Here is a 20,998-nt window from a genome sequence, read left to right as displayed (position 1 = left end):
AGTACAAAGCAAAAAGGGTTTAAAACCCTAGGAATTTAGAGTTGTGTGGGCTGAACAAGTGAATGTACTCTGACAGAGACCAGGATTTTGCTGAAGATTAGCATACTAAAAGCTATCATTTCCAGAGTTTTTGCAGTTCAGGGGCTGTCACTGCAAGTATGCTATAATTGCCTTGCCTGAAGTGCTGTGACTCCTCTATTGGGTAACATTAATTGGACATTGTCAGCAGGTGCAGAAACTCTGTTAGCAGGTTGTACAGTACTTGAACGCGCAAAGCCTTTATTACTTGCTGGTGCACCTGAAGCTAGCTGGGCTTTAGTGCTGTGGTAGACTAACAGTTGAGGTACTCACCACCTCAGTGAGACTCCTGAGGAGCCTCTGCTGGCCAGGAAGCCATGAGTTAGATGAAGTGGTGAAGGGTCATCCTCCTCAGCACCCAGGAATCGTCCTCCCTGCTGCTGCATTGCCACCTCCCACAGTGCCACCAGTGCTGGTGGATGGACAATCCTTACTGACCTCAACTAGACCAGCAAGCATGGTTGCCATCCGATTTTTGTCATTTATCTTGCCTCTGTCAGTAATTCGGCTTTCTCATGGCTCCTTTTCAGGAGCCTGGACCAGTAGAACACTACTTGGCTGCTTAGAAACTGCCACAGAGGCCACTAAACCCCAAGAGGGAGGACACCCTCTGTGGGTGGAGAGAAAGTGGATTACAACCAAAAGGGGATAATTACAGTTTTCTGCCCTCAAACTCCTTCGTGTTTATAAAATCTCAGAGTGTTTTAAGCTGGGTAATTTTATGACCGTTGGGAGTCTGTGTGTTGTTAAACCTGATGGAGTTTAATGAAAGACTCCTTCACAAAAATCAGTTTAATTTCACAGGAGAAATTCCGAAATGGCAGCTGCCACTTCTCATGCCAGCTGCTATGCGTTAACGAAGTGACTGTAAAGGCAGTGTGTAGCTGCTGGCACTTATGTATTGGAATTCTAAGTATCCTATGTTGCTATGTCCTCTGAGAAACAAGAGTTGGCATGTAAATAAAATGTGTCCCTGTCTGATTTGTTTTACTTGCTTGGTGTTTCAGACATATTTCTGGGGGAGTGTTTGTCTGCATTGAGCGTAATTTGTCCTGGGTCATATGTCTTAGCAGCTGTGGTCAGGTAGGTGACAGCATTGTGAACTGCTCTTATCATCAGGAGGGTGTCAGTCCTGCTGGTTAGAGGAAAACTTAGTTATTAAGGCCCAAGGCACAACTATCTTACACATACCCATTTCAGAATGGGTGTTTCCATGATTTCAGTTTGTAGAAAAAGTAAACATTTGCACCTTATCACTCCAGCAGAGTAGCGGAAATTGTGGTTTGTTTCATCCTTGTATCTCTGATTGTTTCCTCCTTAGGATCAGTGACAGAGCAACAAGGCTGTGAGGCACGCTCTTTGAAAGCTCCAATCTTCTGGCCATTGTGCAGTAGAGCAAACAGATAAGGATTTTAGTTAACTGTTTTAACAGTTTGTGGCTTAATTATAATAATGTGCCGGTCCACGTTAGGGCTCTGCGATCTCATCCTCTCACAAGACAGCTTGAGCCATGCAGATCTGTATTTGGAAACAGGTACTGACTGAGTAACTGGTGATAAATTATCTAGGTATTTCTAATCCTTTAATGTGTTGCTGTGTTTGTTTTTTGTTTTTAGTAAGACTTAAGTCACTGTCTAATTATTTTCTTTAAAATAGCTGATTATTTTTATATTTATTCATTTTTTTTACAAACATGAGAGTTATTGGAAAACAACAACAACAACTAAAGTCTAGTTTAATGTTGTGGTTTAACCCAACAGGTAGCTAATCACCACACAGTCATTTGCCCACTCACCCCTCCCTGTGGGATGAGAGAGAGAACTGGAAGCAAGATAGAACTTGTGAAATGAGATAAATACTGTTTACTAAAACAGAAAAGGTAATGAGAGAAAATGCAATAATAAGTATGTGTATACTGCATGATATACCATTTACATGTACACTATATAATACTATGCTATATACTATATATACAAACTATACTATATACTAAAATATACTTTATAACATTATAAAATATTTAGTGTTACAAAAATATGAAATATAGAAAAAAATAAATATTAAATGAACAGTACAACTACTCCCCACCCACTGACCAGTGCCCAGCTAACAACTACCTGCTGTCCGATGCCGTGCTAGCAACACAAGTCCATTGACTGATGCATGGCTGGTCCCCTGCCTGCTACCCACAGCTTTACAGCATTTCCTGTAGTGGCATGTGATGTGAAATAACCCCTTACCCAATTCAGGCTAGCTGTCCTGGCTCTGCCCTGACCCCTGCTACCATGCCATAATGATGGCAGCTCTTCCACCAAATGGCCCAGTCCTGGGCCTGCATGCCCACTGCCAAAACATCAGTGTGCTACTGCCACTGTCTCAGCTGAACTCAGGACACTTACGTACCTAGTCTTTGCTTGCAAGAAGTAGTCAGAACCAGTGCTGCCTTCCCCCTTCGCCCCCCCCCATTGGTTTGTGTATTAGCTGTCTCATGCTGTTGGGCTGTTTTGAAATGAAACAAACCAACAGAGAGTCAGAAGGCAGTGTTTGCCCAGCTGACTGTGTAGGTGTTGAAGTGAAGGAACTGATGTGAAAGGAACAAGAAATGTTTTAGTCCTCTTGCATGCAGCTTGATGTAGTTTGAGGGGAGCTGAGGAGTTTGGCTGGAGGCATTTTCCTTTTGTGATTTGTATTCTGCTACTCTTGAGGGCTCATATAGGACATGATGTTCAAAGAGATGAAGAGAAGAAGTTTTTCCAACGTGGGAGAAGAGCATTGAAGAGCATGGAAAGTACTTAGTTAATAGTCAGTTGTGTCACAATGTTCAGTGACTTTGTTTTGAGTTTACTATTTGAGTACATCTGAGGGTAAAGCTTAAAGATGGGTTTATAAAACATTGCACCCCAACCTCTGGACTCATTGTGGTGAATGTGACACACTGGTGAAGAGCAAATGTGCTGTCCGTCTGATGCTTCAGGCTTGCTTCTGGTGGCTTTGATTATTTTGTCTCTTATTTTAATTAGTTTGACCTAAGAATTGTACAAAATGTTCTTCTCTGTGACCTTAGTGTCAGTCCGCAGGCTGGACTGCATCTTTCTAGGCATGCAGTAGCATATGTGTGACCTTGCAAATGATTTACATTAAGTAAAAGTCATCTAATGAAAGCAATTCTTCACTGTGTTTCAGAAAGAACAATGTGACCTTTGCAGGTTATATCTAAAATCATGGAGATGCTGCATTGCCTGAAATTAGACAGTGAGATTTCAGATTAAATATTTGTGCTGAAGTACCTATCTTTCTGTTTTTAATCATTCATCTCTTCAGAAAATCGTTATATGCCTTCAGACTAATAAGCTGCTAAAATTGTATCCTTGACCATTTAATCTTCAGTGTTAAATTGCAGTAGATTTTTTTCCAAGGTATTCAAAAGAAAATTATATTTTTCCATCTTGTTAATTTAACACCAGAGACATCTGTCAGCTCTCGGTAATATTTGCAGCCTTACTTTTCTATCTGTTCTAAGCATACCAACATTTAACAAAGGTAGTCCATGGTAGTTTTTAGTAATACTGCATTTAGCATGATATTTACTCAAACAGTTGCATCTCCTTGCAGTCAGATCGATTCGGTTGCATTCATTGTGTGCTGGAAGGCAGAAGAACTGCTGATGCAATCAGTGTTCCACGGCAGGATGCTGTTGTCCTTCAGTTATTGTATTTCTGGAGGGAAGAAGTGTGATTTCTCTTAATTTTGAGAACAGGGCACTTTGGCACAGATAATTAGTCAAGAAGAATCAAATGCCATGGATAGATGTTCCAGTGTGTGTTGGAGATGCAACAATCCGTACCAGGAAATGCACACTGGATCAGCTCATCTTCATTTCCTTTTCAACAAAAATAAAAATTTATACTAGAAATAATGTTAGCATGGCTTTAATGATATTAATCTTGTTTTGCTGTTACTGAGGTAACAAGCTGTGTTATGGGTAGGATAGAACTCTGAACTGAATGTCTCAGTATACCAACGTAAAAGTACACTGAGCATATAGAAATAACTCATACATTTCTAAAAATATAAAAATGTGCAAAACTTCAGTGGAAAATGCAGTTAATTATTTAGAATACATAATGTTTGTTAAAGAATGAAATAGAGAATCTATTTTTTAGTTTTGTTGTGACCTTGAACAAAGTCATTTAAGCTCTTCGTGTCTCTTCCATAGAGAGAACTATATTTATCCATTGGTGTGTTGTTTTTCCAATGAATATCAAGGTGGTTCAAACTTAACCAGCATAATGTTCTACTGTTGTACTACAGATGGGGTTGCATACCCAATATGCAATAAACCAATTTAACATACAGATTTTTATTTATTTCATATTTGCCCAAAGTTGGGCGCTGGGTGGGAATTCCACTAAGCTAGCACACCTCCTTGTTAAGTTCCATTTTTATACTATTTTCACATTGTTATGGCTAGGATCCACCCAGATATCTGCCCTCTCTCAGGTGATTGGTTGGTGATTTGCTCACAGTTAAGAAACTTCTGATATTACTACGTTTGCTCAGTAAGTAAGGGTCCCCAGGGGTATAGTTTTCATGGCAGAGTGAGCTATGTTCATCTGAAGGACTCTACTTAAGAAGAATCCACTGAGCTTTCATAAACAGTATGGCTAATTAGGCAATGCTTATCTGGTTTCTAGGACGTACATCCTTCTGTTGCGCTACTTTCATAAACAATGTCATCCTGACCCATACACTACCCAAATGGTTTCAGTTTGGCAACACTATTAAAGAGTGTTAGAAGTTTTAGTGTTTTTATATGGCTTAAAATTATTGTGCAGGTAGATGTCCAACCCAGTTCTACCCATTCTGTGGAGGAAGGAAAGGTATGTGTATGGAAATACAGGTAATTCAATTTATTCTGTACACTTACTTTATGATTGCTCAGTCTTTGGGAAAAGACATTCACAAAACATGGGCTATTCCAGGCAGGAAGCTTTGTGGCTGTACTTCATCTTTGCTCATACTTCTATTTTGTCACAGCTCATATAACGAAGGGAGGAATTAAGTGGAGATAGGCGGTGTGGAGAACTAAGGCACTGGATCTTATGTATTTTCCAGGGATTTTAAGTTGGTGTCTTTGAAGGTCTTTGTTCTCCTTCACTATGAAGAACTCAAGATTCAGTTTCTTGAGTGCAAAAATCTAGACAAATCCAAGATCATTATTCTATAAGTTAAAATAAGAAGTAATTTTACTCAAATGTTTTCTTGAGTTACTATGTCCTATTAGTGCATTTATGTAATGAATATTTTGAAATAATACTTGAAATAATGAAAACTGCAGAAATACAGCTTAGGTATAAAGTGGTACCAATAGCAGTAGAGCGAGACACATACCTTGAGTATGGTATCTAGTTCTTTTCTTCCTCTCCTAGAACAAGTGATGTCCACTGTGCATATCTGACCTGTTTATTCTTTAATGTTATGGACTGCTATTGGAGTAAGGTGTCTTTGACCTCCATGTTTTTTGTCATCATTACTTACTTGAAATGGGAATCAAAATAAATAAATAAAAATATTTCTTCCTACTGTTCTTCGGAATGCTTTCAAGTGATAATTATCAAAGAAGGACAGCTGAAAGTTAAGGCACCAGAAAAAAGTTGTAGTTCTGCAACTGTGTATGTAGAGATCCAAAAAGACTTTTATTTATTTATTTATTTATTTATTTATTTTAAGGATTCAGTTCCCTTTATATGTAAACTCTTACAGAAGGACAGTTCAGCCAATGAACTCAGTGGAGGAAGACGAGTAGTAGCTCCCCAAGGGCAGTTCTCTAGAACTAGATCTACTTATGTTTATGCACTTCCCTGTGTCTATTGCATCCATGAGCTCACCTCCTGCACAGGGCTGAGATACCACTGTAAATTAGCTTTCAGGTTTTAACAGATGTCTTCTTGCTCTTGCTGGATATGTTGAAATTTAATGCTTATTATGTTGATAGCCTTAATGAACACAATCTGGAAAAGGAATAATTAGCAACAGGTGAAAGTAAAGAAAATATTCACATCAAACCAATATAGGTGTAGAAAGATAACAAACTCTTGCTGTACAACCTTAGTTCATCAGGAACTGAGTTCCTTGTTTTGTGCTTTCTCACCTGAATCCTGTCCAAAGAGTTAAGTATGAAAGCATGATTTGTCTAGGAATTAGCTCTGTTGAGGAATCAATAGACACTAGGTAAATTCTGTATCATTAGAGGATTTTTCCAACACATTCAGCTTGTAAACCACAGGACACATGCTATAGGTGTAGACAGTGAAAAAGGTAAGGTAAGTTCAGGATGGGCTCAGTTGTGTATTCAGACTTCTTACCCCCAGTACCGCACAGTGACAGTATGTAACTGCTCTTTCTTACTGAAACGTTACTTGCTGAAGTTCCTTGAGGGTGTAGAATTTCATTCCTTTCTTTGCTGGAATCAAGAGAGATGAAAGGTCAGAAAGTCTTTAATGCAAGACAAGTATCAGTCAATAAAAGAGTCTTGGTGAGGAGAGTTGGGAGGTGCAAAAAAATCTCTCTAGTACACCATATTTAGAGAAAACATTGCGAGATCTTCTTTCTTTCTATCTTTGTTCTTTTTTCTTTTTTGTTTTGTTTTGTTTTGTTTTTTGGTAAATGAGAATGATCCCTACAGGACAGATGATCCTTGAGAGTTACGCTGTCCTGAAAGCAAACAAACTTGAAACTGAAAAACTAGCAAAACCAAAGAATCTGATTTTTATCTTCATTTTTAGTGAGAAGATAAAGAAAAATGCAGAAAAGTTAGACTTCATGCAATTCCACGCAGAATTTGATATTGACAAGCCTCTGTCTAAAACAGAGCAAAGGAAAACGTAACTGCGTCTGGCATTTTTAACACCGAACAGCAGAAGCCTCTTAAGCATTTTCTTTCTGTCTGGACACTTCTCCCTTCAAATCTGACACTGCGGAGGCCTGTAATGAAGATAGTAGTCCTTTATTACCATCACTGTAGCTAAGCACTACAGCTGCATTATGTTTCTGATAGCCTGACTGAAACTACTATTTCAATGTATGGTTGTGTGGTGAGACTTGTGACAGAACTTCTGTCCCATAAGTGATCTGTGTATGCTTTCACTCTGATGTAAAGCATACAGCAATATGGTGGCATTGTGCCACAGGGAAACAAAATTTTGTCTCCTGCATAAATTACCTTTCTTGACCTGCAGTAGGTGAACGTCTCTAGGTTTATTACAGGCAATAAGATTTCAGTATTTTCCTAGTGTTCTCATCAATGATGAAAAGGACAGAATTGAAAAAGAACACTTTTTTTTTTCCTTAATATTGATTGCCTCATGCTAAAGTTTCACACATAAGAATATGCTACAAGTGTTTTCTTTGGCTTACATGCTATGTAGTATTATATAATTATAATTTATACTTCTTTATATTTCATAATGTCAGTGTATTAACTTTTGCCATCAGTACAACTGGTGGTAAAACATGCCAGAAATTTCAGATGACTGAAAAGTATACAGACTTTATGTTTGGAATTGTTTTTTGAATATGCAGTAAAATCTGTGTAAGTTAAAGCATTGTGGCTTCTGGAAGCTGAGCTCGATGCAACCTTTCATTTTCAGGAAGGATATTAAAATACATTCATTAAACAAGTACATTTTAAACCGATTTAAATTAAACACATTTCCAACCTCGCCTATGGTACAAATTACGAGCTTTGTCCAAAAAAGTAGTCGGATAATTTTTCTACCACAAGGATCCTTGCTAAAAAGGAATTCTGTTTTTTGTAAAATATTTACTTCCAAGGTACGATATAGGGCAATCTTATTATTCTGTGTGCCTACAACATTTTAATGAACCTAAGTGTTTTACTTTTAAATTCCAATGAAAATGATAAATTGTCTCGGGCCTCTTTGGTCATCTGCTTAACAATGTGCTTTTCATTAGAATAAGCACTTACGCTGGTAATACTGTTGACCTTCTCACGTCTTGAAGTTTGGGCACATAGAACAAGCTTTATGTCTTTGAGCTTGTACTTCCTTTTGGCTAGAGGAAATAAAGCAGCTTCTGCTGTAAAAAGCAAGATACTGAAAAACAGTAATTTGCATACCGATAAATGCTATTAGTTCCATGGGAGAAAAACACCTTCAGAGTGCTTGGTTTGTTACATAGTCTTCTTTGAGAATTCAGCATCACCTTTGCTGTGTAATTTGTAGTCCTCCTGTTTACTCCCATTTACCCGTGTGCACATCCAGGAGAAAAGGAAGGCTAACTTTTACGTCATTCTGGCAGGTATGGCACAAAGAAAAGATAGTGGGCTTATTTTTAGGTGCATAGTGACTAATTCTATAAACCTCTATTTCTAAAATTTTTCTTCAGCAAATTACTTCAGATTCTTTAGACATCAATCAATTATATTTGGTGTTCTGAACTTAAAAAAGAAAAAAGAAAGGAAGAAGGAAAGAAACAAACAAATAAACAGAAAACCAGAAGAAAACAGAACAAAATGAAAACCTCCCAGTGGGGGCTTATGAATAAAATAGTATCAAGGTATCTCTGGAGAAAATATAAGATGCAAAATAAAGGAAAATTTTAGCAGGGAATTAGTTGCTACTGAATATACAGAATGATTAGCTGCAGAGCTCATTAAGAAACTTCCTTTGATTTTTCAAACATTGATATTTCAGTAATTATACAGCTTCATCTACTTGATACAGCATTAAAAACTACTGCTCCAAGGTCACTTATGTTGCTCTAGTTTAGCCCAATTATATTCATGCATTAGAGCATTCTTTTAACTGGGCATATATTTATACTAGCCTCGGTTACTGAACCTCCTTTGGTAAAAAATGGATATACTGAACTTCAGGTAAAGCATCTACAGGAGGTTTTGTTTTGTATTTTTATTAGTGAGCGTGTTTGTAGTCTCAAGACTTTCTAGATTACTTTTTAAGCTTGGCTTTGAAAGTAGAGCTGTTACTTACTGAGAAGTGATTTGTCTGGGTTTGGCACTGATGTGTTTCTTCCTCCAACTCTTATTCTAAACATTCTAGGCAGTGTCTCTCCAGTAGATTGAAGAGTCATCCTCACTCCACCTTGAATTCAATGCAAAGTTGCTTCAAAAAGATACCATGAGGTATTTGACAACCTGTATCATTATGGGTAGAACAATGAGGTGAAGATGTTGATATGACTCAGGTTTGCCACCCATGGTGAAGGCTGTGGTCATTGAGCTGTTAGCTACCAACAACTATTATCCTGCACCTGTCAGAAGCTTGATTAATTGGTTCTTCCCTAAGAATTTATTGATGCATGTTGCTTCACCTATGCATACCTGAGCACCTTAGGTGTTTTTAGGACATACATCTCTTTCTGGCAAAGTGGAGAATTGTCTTGTTGTGAAACTCCTGCATGTTTAGTTTAAGAAATCTATTTTTAAACATACATGTTGTTATAGAGAACTTTGTTGGGTTTTATGCAGTTTTGAGCATCTGGGACTTTGGCAAGTCAAACTCTGAAGTGTGAAGGATAGAAAATAGGATATGGTCATGAAGTTAAGTGCATCACACTACACACACCAAAGTTAATGAATTAAGGTTGTTCCAGACATTAGTGTAAGTGTCAGTACCTATCACTATTCTTGATCCAGCAGCTATCAATAATCATTAGAGTTTACCTCTTAGTGCTTGAGTGGTAGGAAGCACATTGAGTTTCTCTGCACAGTCTGAAGTAAAAAGTGAATCCGTGAGCCTGCTCTGTAGAATAAGCAGGTTAGATCTATTCAAAATAACACTGTCCAAATAAAACATACAACCCAAATAATTAACGCTGGGCAAAATTTTACACTAAGAATAGCCAATGTAGATTTTCTTCAATCGTAACTGCAATAACAGCTGCTACTGTTAGTCCCAGCTCTTGTGTCTATGAAAGGTGTATTTATACTGGACTTACTTTTGTTTCTATTTCGTGTGCATATTTTATTTAAATTGTCCCGTTCAGATACAGTGAACCTGATGCTTTTTCCTCTGCCTTTGACTGACATTCTTGTGAAGAAAAAGCAGCTTTATCACTTATGTTTTACTTCCACATGACCAGTGGATCATGACTGAGGAAGGTTGGGAGAGTTATCTTGGTAATTTGAACAGCAGCATACAGTATTTAGAGGTGTTTTCTTTTTTTACAGAGTTTGAGAGGTTGTGTTTCTACTGTTTATTCCTCTTAAGATAGATCATGCAAAATCTCCAAATGCGACTTGTAAAGAAAAAGAATTCTAAAGTAAATGAACTGGATGAAAAACATAACCAGTCTTGACAGACTGACTCCAGATCCTGATGATTCAGGATCAGAGAACCCTTTGAACCTGCAAAACTGGCTTCTTTGTTCTTGCTTATTTGGACGTTCCGCTTAGTGAGACCTCAGGCTGCTATTTTTTTCAGGTGCACACTCATTCGGGTCAGGCTGCACTGTTCGTTTTTCTCTTTTGTGCCAGAAACAACAGAAGCTCGCTCTCCTTTAAGGTCTCTGTGGTCCTTCAAACCGTTTGTGTTTGGGCTGTGCCAGAGTCCTTGTGCAGGGTGAGGGCCTCCTGGCTCCTGCTCACCACCTTTGTGAGCAAGCACGGTGCCATGCCTCTGGACCTTGTGCTTCTAACAATGTGGGTTAGTCAGAAACTTGGAGTGCCTGAGCCCCAGCCTTGTGTGTGGTGGTGTGTCAGGCAGTGGCACTCCTCCGGTTAGCTTGCCTTTTCTGTCTCCCTGTCCTCTGCTGTGATGGACCCATGCTTTTCAGTCTGTCTGCAGCACTGGACAGTGAAGATGATGATTGTGGTGCTGCTGCCCTACCATGAAGTATAACTGTAGCTCACTTCTTCTGCATGATACCCATGCAGATACCCATGTGTATTGTTCATTTTTAACATCACTTCTGCTTTAAGTGAAGTCTGAATCATAAGGAGATTAACAGATCCATCATATGTGTTTATAGGTATAGCTTCATCCTAATGCCTGACATTTACTGATTGCCTTGTGCTATGAAATGTGAGGATTAATGTCTTGTATACATTTTTGTCTTGCTCCTCTAACCTTGGTTGTTTTTGTTATTCACGTTACTGGATTCAGCTTTAAATCCTCCTAAAATATAATTCTTTCATCTTATCTAATGTCAAGAAGTACCACATGTTAATAAAGCTACCTCCTTTTATTTGTATTTAACTTCTTTCTCCCTTTTCATTCAGGCAGTATAGGAATTCTGTTTTCTAAACCATATAACATTTTTATTAAAAAGATTTTTTCAGTAGCTTTGTTCAAAGAAAAAGGATACCCGCTGTGCTAGCTTTTCCCTAATTTTGATAGATTGATGCTAAAACATATTGCAGCTAGATATGTATAATTTTTATTTGTTGCTGTTTTTTTTCCAGCACTTTACACAATTTTCTAGAATTATATATAATTTCTGTAGATTCTTTTCATTTAAAACTGATAAAAATTGACACAGGCAAATATTAGAATCAACAAGACTGGGAATATGGTATCACATATGCTTTTCAAAATGTTCACGTTTATATTCTTATAGTTCATATCGATATGCCAAATTGAGCACGTATTGTAACTATAAGTAATGTTTGTTTTTCACAGTAATCACACTATTCTCCTTGTCAAAAACAAATAGAGTTTTTTGCTGCATTAAAGTAGTAAGTGGAGAGATACAGACAAAAGAGTAGGAAAAAAAAACAAATAAAAACAGGTTCTGTTTGGATGGTGATGGTAACATTTCTTTTGTGGCCAAGGATGTAGTCTAAGGAGGCATTGAGAGCATGCTTTCTAAGGTGAAGTATGTTAAGGCTCCAGTAAAGTATTTCAGTAAGTTACACCAAAAATGCCTTCTGAAAATCATTTTATCACTTATTAATATTTTTCATCAGAGATTCAGCAGTAGCAACACCGAAGGTATGTACCAGGAGGTGAAAGGGAAGTGGAAGCTGTTGACTAGTTGCTGTGGGGAGTGCGGGGGGTAACAGAATTAAAAGGGAGAAACAGTGCTGCTTCTCATGATGGGCGCAACTGGATGACTCCAGGCAGTTTCTCTGTGTGTTTTGTTTTGTTTTCTGTTTTGCTTTGTTTTTCTTAAAAGAAGGGCTGCTGCTGACAGTCAGAATGCAGAGCAAGCAGAACTTAGTCAGGCCTCCAGCACTTAAGGACTGGTTTAAGACTTAGAAGATAGCTTTCCAAGATCTTTAGTCTGTTCATCATCCTACTGAATCTCAAGCACACTGGCAGTAAGGATATGTTATAGTTAAGTATAAGTCCCCAAATAAGCATTTTATTTTGTTCTTATGCTTCTAAATGTTGAAGAGGAAAAGCATCAAATTTTACATTTCCTGTAAACTGGAAGTTTAATTAGCTTAGCAGTTCTCTTGGAATGCTTCTTGATAGGCATACATATAACAGTGGAGATTTCCTGGCACCCAGAATGTGAGATGAAAACAAAGGCATAGTGAAAATTCTGAAATGGATGAGCATGGAAGCACTAACTGGAAACATTTTAGAAGATGCTCAGCTGAAACTTTGACAAAAGGAAATAGAATTTCTATTTCCTGATCCCAGTGAAGGCAATGGGAATTTTGCTGTTGACTTTAATGGAAATAAGGTTTCTCTTTGGTTACACCACTTCGAGGAACAAAAAAGCTTGAAATTGCAGAAAACGGTAGGAGAAAGAATATGGTCATGTTGGGGGATAAGCCCTAAAGGGTGAGATTTTGTGTGTGTGTGTGCTTCTGAAGCAAGGCAAGAAGAAGTTTCCTTGAACTTTCATACAACTCATTTTCATGTAGTCTAAAGACCTGAAGCAGTAGCTCTAACATTATTCCCAATGGGTCCTATTTGTGCACATATACCAAGCACTCCTACCTGCTGCAGTTTCTTAGTAGATTGCTGGCTGTCCCCTCTTTACAAGTTTACCAGTTTCCCAGCACTTGCAGAATTGCTTTAGCAGCTTTCCTTCATACTTATACATTTGTTTAAAAGGTAAAGAAGAAAACGTAGGTAACACTTCAAATAACTTCAGTAACATTGATATATTCCATTAGATTTGAAACCACATGGCTTTTCTTGGAAAAATATAAATTCTTTCCACCTCCTAGCACTGCAGACAGGTATAGTGATTTAGAAGAGCATCAGCTCTTTACAGTTCCAAGAAAGCAAGGCAAGACCTTCCGGAGCGTCAGTCAAGTAACTTCGGTGCCTTTTGAAAAGAAAATGGCAATTAGTCTCTACTTCTCTACCCTGTGCCCAAGCATTGATATATGAAAGTATTTAGTATTTTAAATCCTTGTATGTCTCCACACTTATGTTTAAATCGTGATTTATTTTCAAGAATAATGATAGGCTTTATTAAAACATGCCATTTCACCCTTCTGTTATTGTGTTGATTTCACTTTCTCTCTCCTGTCAGTTGATGTCTTTTGGATTATTGTTTCTCTCCAGCTTGTGCACACGCTGCTCATGTCATAATGCTTACTTAACATTTCCCTGTTGGTTTTGTTAATTTTACATGCATTTTTCCACTGCTATTCTTAATAATAAAATAATAATAATTTTAACCTCTGTAGAAGGACTCCAGACTGCTTGATGGCAGCAGTTGTTTCGATGGGGTTCAGTAGCGCTACTTTTGTGAATCTGCAATTCTGAAATGCAAGCATTTGCCATAGTGTTTTCCACTTCTGTGGATTAAGTTGGTGTTTTTATTTGTTTGTTTGTTTGTTTGACAAAACATTTTTGCTGCTGTTCATAAAACATTTGGAGATTTCAACAGATGTGATAGGGAAAAGAAAAGGTGTGATATCCCCCCATGAAGGTAGGCAGCATCTCTGCCAGTGACACGGTTGGATGAGTCAGTGTTCCTGTTTCACCTGAATGCAATTACAGGTTTCTTTTATTTTCTTCTTTATTTCAACAGAAGGAAATTCTGTGTTAACAGAAAAAAAGCTACTGGTGTCTACGGTCTAAGAAAGACTAAACAGGCACTTAGCAGCAGAATGGCCCAGTGGTGTAATTCAGTGCTAATAGCTAGGTAGATCAATCAGTGTCTGTGCTGATTCTTGACGAATTTCTGATTTAATGAGCTGAATCTGTTTTCAGACATAATTAGTCTGAAGTTTTTAAGGCTTGACAAGAGTAAACTGCCCAGATTGGCCTTGTGTACTGCAAGCTTAGGATTCTTTTATGATTACCATAATCATATATAAAAGCTGACCATTTTCTTACCTACAAAAAGGAAAATCTTTTCACCTTCATTTTCAGCTGTTTCACTGACGTGTTAAAGAAAGCAAAACTGAAAAGTTGACAGTTGTCAGAGGTTGGCTTTAGAGGCAAGGTAAACTAAAGTGAATCTGCTAAACATCAATTAATGTGCCAGTGGTTAAGCTAAATATTGTATTTGATTCCTGTTACTTATTACTTTTTAAGATTAATATGTACTAGATGTCAAGATACCCATTTGTGATAACTGCATGAGGCTAGAAAGGAGATGTTTTATCAGTGAAATGAATCATCAAATAGAAACATAATTCTGAAGGAGAGCAGAACTGGAAGTCATTATACTGATGGTGAAAGCAGCAGAAAAGAGCTGTTGTTCAGTAAAGAATCTGGAATATTGCTTTGACAACCCTAGCAGCTGAGGAATATATTTATATCTTCCTGAGATGAATGGTAAAACTCCCACTCAGTTTGGCTTGGAAGGGCATCAAGTTACTCTATTTTTGCACAAGTCTAACCATTCAGCTATTTTTGGTTTAAATTAGAGTAGTCTCAGGAATGGTACATGCTAGTTAGTGAGAACTGACTGGCGGCATTTCACAGGAGGCATCTTTTCTGCAGAGTAGCAAGTTCCAGCTGTAGTGCCACCTGCCTGCCAGCACATTCATTGTTGGAGAAGGAAAGCAGAGGCGATAAATTATACGCCTGCTTGAGCAATTTCAGCCAAGGATTTTCATGCCTCCAGGGAGTACACAGCTTTTCTAAATATCCTTTTATTCTGCTGCTCTGTGAGGCTGAATGTCTTCCAGGAAACCGAAGTGTATATAGCTGTAGTTTTAACATAATTAAGTGCTAACTAGTATCTTCAATTTTAAGCGATTCACTAGTCCAAGTTTTTATGGACTAAGAATAGTAGACTTTAAATAATTTTTCCAGTGATTAAAAAAAAAAAAAAAAAAAAAAAAGAGCTATGTTAAGCATAAGAGCCTTTATCAAACTGAACTTTAATGCCTAAAAGCATAAGTTTTAGAGTTTGTTTTGTAAGGACTGGATTTTGCATTGTCTGGAACTTACTTTCTGAAAGAAAAGTTCTGTTTATTTTGATTTTCTTCCTGAGCTTTTGAGTTTCCAGGTTTTTTTTTTTTTTCATAGCACTCACACAGAGTGAATGGGTAGTTTAGGAAAAGTGTTTTGGAATTCTAGAGACCGTTGTATCCAACCTGCCTTTCATAATCCATCTGGAAAGAGGAAATGTCTGTAGAGGTTGGTGACAACTAACAGAGAGTGAGACAGCGTTGTTCCAGCTGTTAGCTGTGGGTAGCTTTTATCCTCAGTATAGTGTCCATTACCGCAGCTCTGCTGGAGGTAGTCACAGCAGCGAAGAATACAGTGATGTGGCTGGCTTTTCTCAAGCCTTGAGAGACTGACATTAGAGGTGCATTGATAGATGAACATGCTTATTTTCCTGCTTCAGTACTTATAGTTGTGGTAACTTTGAAAGCAAGTCAGAAGGATAAATTTTCTGTCTGCCCCCTTGAAACAGACCTGAAATACCTCCTGTGTTTCTTTCCAATGGTTCCTATGGCTGTACAAATACGACATTGCAGTTCCTTCTCTTTTAAGAAATTACTTTTCCTTTTTTTGATACAGAAGTAATAATTTGGTTGCAGACATACTATAGCCAAAATCCAAACTCTCAGATTCTGATGTTGCTCCCACTCCACTGGAAGGAGACTCCTCCTGCCAGCTTGATCTTGAATCCCAAGTAATCATGTTGCATAATGACATAGCACAGCACTTGAAAGGATATTCTTGTCACCTTACCAAAATCAGAAGGGTTTATGCATGTACCAGAACTGTTCACCACGGAGACTTAAAAATCACCAGACAGATTACAAAAGGAAACAAACATGACACAACCAGTACATCTCCCTGTAAATCTGACGTAGACCAGGACTATTAGGACAGTAACTCTTTTTTACATTGACTCAATTTTGCTGGAGGATTTTTAATATGAGAAGCTCCCCACTGTACAGCTGTGAGAGAAGTGGTATTTGTAATAGGCTTCCAGCTGCTGTGCTTTGCCATGCTTGAGTAGTTGAGCCCACACAGGTGGTACAAAGTGTTCTTCACATCTCAGTCACAACAAAATCACAAGCATTGATGATGATTTTTAAATAGCGTGCATCATCTGACTGCTGATCTATAACCTTAAAACCTTAATCAGATGACAGAGATTTGGGCAGTTTTTATGTCCTATCAATATTTCTCGAGTAAGCACCACATAGTGCTGGAAGTTTAAAAGAAGTAAAAATTCAGACAAGATGTAGGAAAATTGTATGTTCTCCTTTGTAGGTAAACTGATTTCTATCTGAACTACAGAAGTGACCAGGTTCAAAACCCAAAGATGAGTATTAGGGAAATGTCTTATAAATAGTTATGTGAGCATTTATTATTATGTAACTGACTTGCTAGCTTTAGAGTATGTGTTGTGGCTTTAGCTCACTTCTGTGAAGCTCATCCAGAGCCTCTGGGTCAAATCGCTTATGTGATACTCTGTAGGGACTCACATGATGCACAGGCTCTCTTCTTGCCTCTTGAAAGGAATAAATATGCCTCTCTCTCTCTGCGTGCATATGTTTTACAGCTGTTACATGCTAAGTTTGCAAAATGAAGTCTGAAAGATGTAGTCTTTAGTGCAGACTGGAAAAAAGCAATGTCAGATCTTTTTTTGTTCTTCAGGGCTTAATAGAAATGAGTTAAATCAAGTTTAAAGCTCTGCTGTTGTTACTACCTTTGTTGTTGTTCTGTCTGTATTTATTTATGTCACTCTTATCGTTAGGAGCTCTGTGTGGACTATTATCACATTTCTCTAGATGCAGATCAGAACAAAACAACTTCAAAAGTTTGTATGAAGAGCAACACTGAAACTGAGAGATGAGGACACAGTCAAACAGTGAAACAGATGGGTTGGGATCAGTTGATGTAGTCACTGGCAGGTAGTTTGTAGGTTGGTGTAATCATCAGTGCATAGGGGAGACTTCTAAGAAAATAACAAAGTCATTTTGTAGATATTTGCAGTAAATGCAAGGAGTTTTACCAAATGTTTCTTTCTCCTTACTCTGCATTCCTACTCCATTTTTGAGGGTGAGTTCCAGGAAGAAGACTGAAGCAGTTATTTTGGTGCTCAAAAGCAGGTTGCTTTCAGATTTATGAGCACGTCCTATGATGGCACTCTTTGACTTACTGATTTGGAGTCTGGCTGAACTGATAGTTGTGATGATCCAATGGCATCACTAACTAACCTAAGGTTTCACAGCACCTGCAGGTGTTACTGCAATCTTGAGGCTGCAGGAGCTGTTGCAGATGGCCTATACCTCAGAGCAGTTCTGTCCATCTATGTTATGCTCTTAGACCATTTTACCCCCACAGGATGAGTGTCAACAATTGGTTTTATTCCTAAAATGTGCCATTATGGCTTCCCAGTTGATGATATGTCTCATGAAGATGAACTTATTCATCAGAACTTGTTTTCTTTGAAGGAGACAAATAATTCTATTAAATCTGAATATCAAAACTAAGACAACAAATGGCACAGAGGAAACTATACTTAATAGCACAAAAGGGAGATTTTCTTGAATATAAGGTGAAGATTTGCTTTGAGTTCGGCTTGCCCACACATCCTTTTCTGACTTCCTTGTATGTCTCTCAGTGCAACAACAATATTAGACTGATCCTGCAGAGGATTAGCAGGTTTTGTGCCCTGGTGAAAAATATTTAATAAAAACCAAGAGATTTGTGCTATTTTAATGATAGTAACAAAATCTAATATATAAATAAGTACTGACATACAAAATGTCTGGAGAATCACCACTGCTTGTGCTATTATTGTGTCTTCAGTTTCCTTACAACATATATTTTTTTAATATGCATTTTATTGAATTCCTTATAGCTGTTTTTAAAAAATAAACAGCTGTAGGATACAAGAGTGTTTGTATGACCAGTTGCTGAGATTTCTTTATTACAGCACTAAGAATTAACTGAAATTTTCGTAATAAAGTATTTGTTTTTTTCTTCTTTCCAGGTACCATGACCAGCAGGATGTTACTAGTAACTTCCTTGGAGCCATGTGGTTGATTTCAATAACTTTTTTATCCATTGGATATGGTGACATGGTACCTAATACGTACTGTGGGAAAGGAGTCTGTTTACTCACTGGAATCATGGTGAGTGTTTTTGAATTTATTCATTTGATATGAGATTGTTTGCTGCAATTAATCCCAAAACTTGTAGTAGTCATGGAGAAATTTTTATTTGATAGCCTCTTAGAGTACGTAGACTCACTTGCATCCTTCCCATGGCCCTTCATCCCATGGTAATAAAGGGTTTATTTCCTCTTGCGGTAAAATTTAACGTGTGTAATGAAATACAGAGAAACAAATTCCACCATGACATAATTTTCATCTTCAAAATTTTAATAGAACCCTTCGCTAAGTAGTAATAGATTACATCTTCTCAGTTGTCTTTGGATGTGTGTAATTGAACCACTGCTACAATTCTGCTTTCTACTTCTGAAGTTAGTTGCAAATACAGAAACATGATGGTTTGTATTCTGATAAAGCATTTTACTTGTACCTAGTTTTCTGCATTATTTCTTAAAATTTTGATAACATACTGTATCTAGTATTCCATTGTTTTAAGTGGATTTATGTAGTGCAATTGTTGGTGTATGAGTTTTTGTTATCATTGATAGAATGCATCAATTGCTAGGCCATGCATGTTCAGTGTATATTAATTAACTGTTCTGCAAATAGGTTTACATTTTTCTGTATTACACAGAATTGGTCAAACCTAGACAGAGAGTAGGGCAATATATGAGTACTTATTGCAATGTCTGGGAAATCTATGCCTATCTAATGTAAATAAGAAAAGCTCCTGATCGTGCCATTCTTACTTGTATTGACTCCTGCATAAATGTGACTGAGATGAGCACTGTATATAATATATATATGACAGATATGTATATGTTTTTTGAACTCTTGCCACTGATCATGAACAGTGGAGCTTGAGGATCTACCGTCTCTTAAAACAGATATATTGGGATTATGGCTGAAAACAAACGGTAACAAAAAAAAATTGCTCCATTAAACAGATGTTTGGAAAGTCTGTTTTTTGTAAAAGCGCATTTTATCTGCAAAGAGTGAAATAGATTAATGCATTTTTGTGATGTTTTACAATTTTTCCTTTTCTTAAAAGCAAGCAAACAAACAAAACGTCTAATAGGTTTTGGGTCTCTGGCCTTCACTAGAAAATACTTCCAGTACATTTTTCTGGTAGTGGCAAACACATGCCTCTTTAAGTACAGAGTTTACAATTATTTGGAAGACACGGCCTGAACACAGAGGAATGATTGGGGTGGTTTCTGTAAAGATTGTTATCTAAACTCAGATCTGCCATCTCGTGGGTTATGTTCCTCTTTTCCTCATTTTGAGCTGGATTTTGATGCCTAAGAGAATGAAAAGTAAGTTCATTAGGAAAAAAGGAGGACAAGCAGTAAATGTTGCCACAGGGATGGATACAGAACTCTCATAATTTCCTTCTTCCTAAGCACTGTTGAGAAATAAGAAGCAAACACTTTGAAATGCAGGTATCAGATCACTATTCCTCCTCATTATCACGTCTGACTAGACTTTCTGATCAGAAGCAGCTAAATTCTAGGTTAGCTTGCAATGAATATGCGCTCAAATTATTCAGCACTTTTGGCATTTCAGTATGAAAAAAATTACAGTAACAGAAATCTTAGGACCTTCAATGCTGTGCAGAAGTGCAGTGAGAATTGATACTAATCCATGGGTTTCACACTGCTGTTGGGAGTATGGTAGTGTAAATGGCAGCAGCATCCAGTCCATTATTTGAGTGGCTGTAGGTAGGCGTACTATTTTATTATGATGAAAACAAGATAAAAACAAGAACACATCAGTGGACTCTAGGTTATTGCACATATTAGTCTGCACACCTGTGAATTAACCAGATAGAAAATGAAACAATAGGATATGTTTGTCATTTTGCTTTTCACAGTACTGTTTACTTTCAGATGCAGAATAATATGTCAGTTGTTTCCATTGCTTGGGTGAAAAAAATGAAGTACTGTTTATGTACCATTTACACAAAAAACATTTCTTTTTCACAGCAGAAACAAGATATGACCCTAAGCTTGTAAAATCTTCTGACTCCTTCCTGTCTTTAATTGTTCTTGGGTTGTTTGTTTTTTTGTGTGTGTGTGTTTGTTTTTGGTTTTCTGGTTGTTTTGTTGTTGTTGTTTTGTGTTTGATTAAATATTCTGCAGATACTTTGGAACCACTGAGTCTCTAATCAGAGTTGCATGGTAATGAGTTAGGGATATATAACTTAGAGAGAGACAATCAGAAAGCTTGACATCCTTAATTACATTCTAAAAAACTGTCAGCAAAATGGCTTTGGCAAATGATGATCTTTCAGAAGAAAATTACAGAGCAATGGCAAATTCAGATCTTGGAATTACTCTTTTTCCTCTTTTAGTATTTTTTATTTCCTGGTAAGGATCTGAAAGATATGAAGTATGAAACACTGAATGTAACAATGAACTATCTTGCAGCCTAACT

At 37.4% G+C, this 20,998-nt stretch overlaps 1 protein-coding gene across 6 annotated transcripts in view; it reads left to right on the top strand.

The window, feature by feature from the left end:
- Nucleotides 1–20,998, top strand: part of KCNN2 (potassium calcium-activated channel subfamily N member 2) — a 74,070-nt gene that overhangs the window by 31,707 nt on the left and 21,365 nt on the right. For all 6 annotated transcript variants that reach the window (XR_005842601.2, NM_204798.3, XM_015280587.4 and 3 more), the window contains exon 4: nt 18,442–18,583. Coding sequence is in view for 5 of the 6 variants with exons in the window: in NM_204798.3 (NP_990129.3) it covers nt 18,442–18,583 (142 nt within the window). In the remaining variant the exon portion in view is untranslated. The remainder of the gene's footprint in view (nt 1–18,441; nt 18,584–20,998) is intronic.

Source organism: Gallus gallus, chromosome Z, assembly GCF_016699485.2.
Source record: "Gallus gallus isolate bGalGal1 chromosome Z, bGalGal1.mat.broiler.GRCg7b, whole genome shotgun sequence".
Taxonomy (NCBI): Eukaryota; Metazoa; Chordata; class Aves; order Galliformes; family Phasianidae; genus Gallus; species Gallus gallus.
This window is presented reverse-complemented; position numbering and strand designations above follow the sequence as displayed.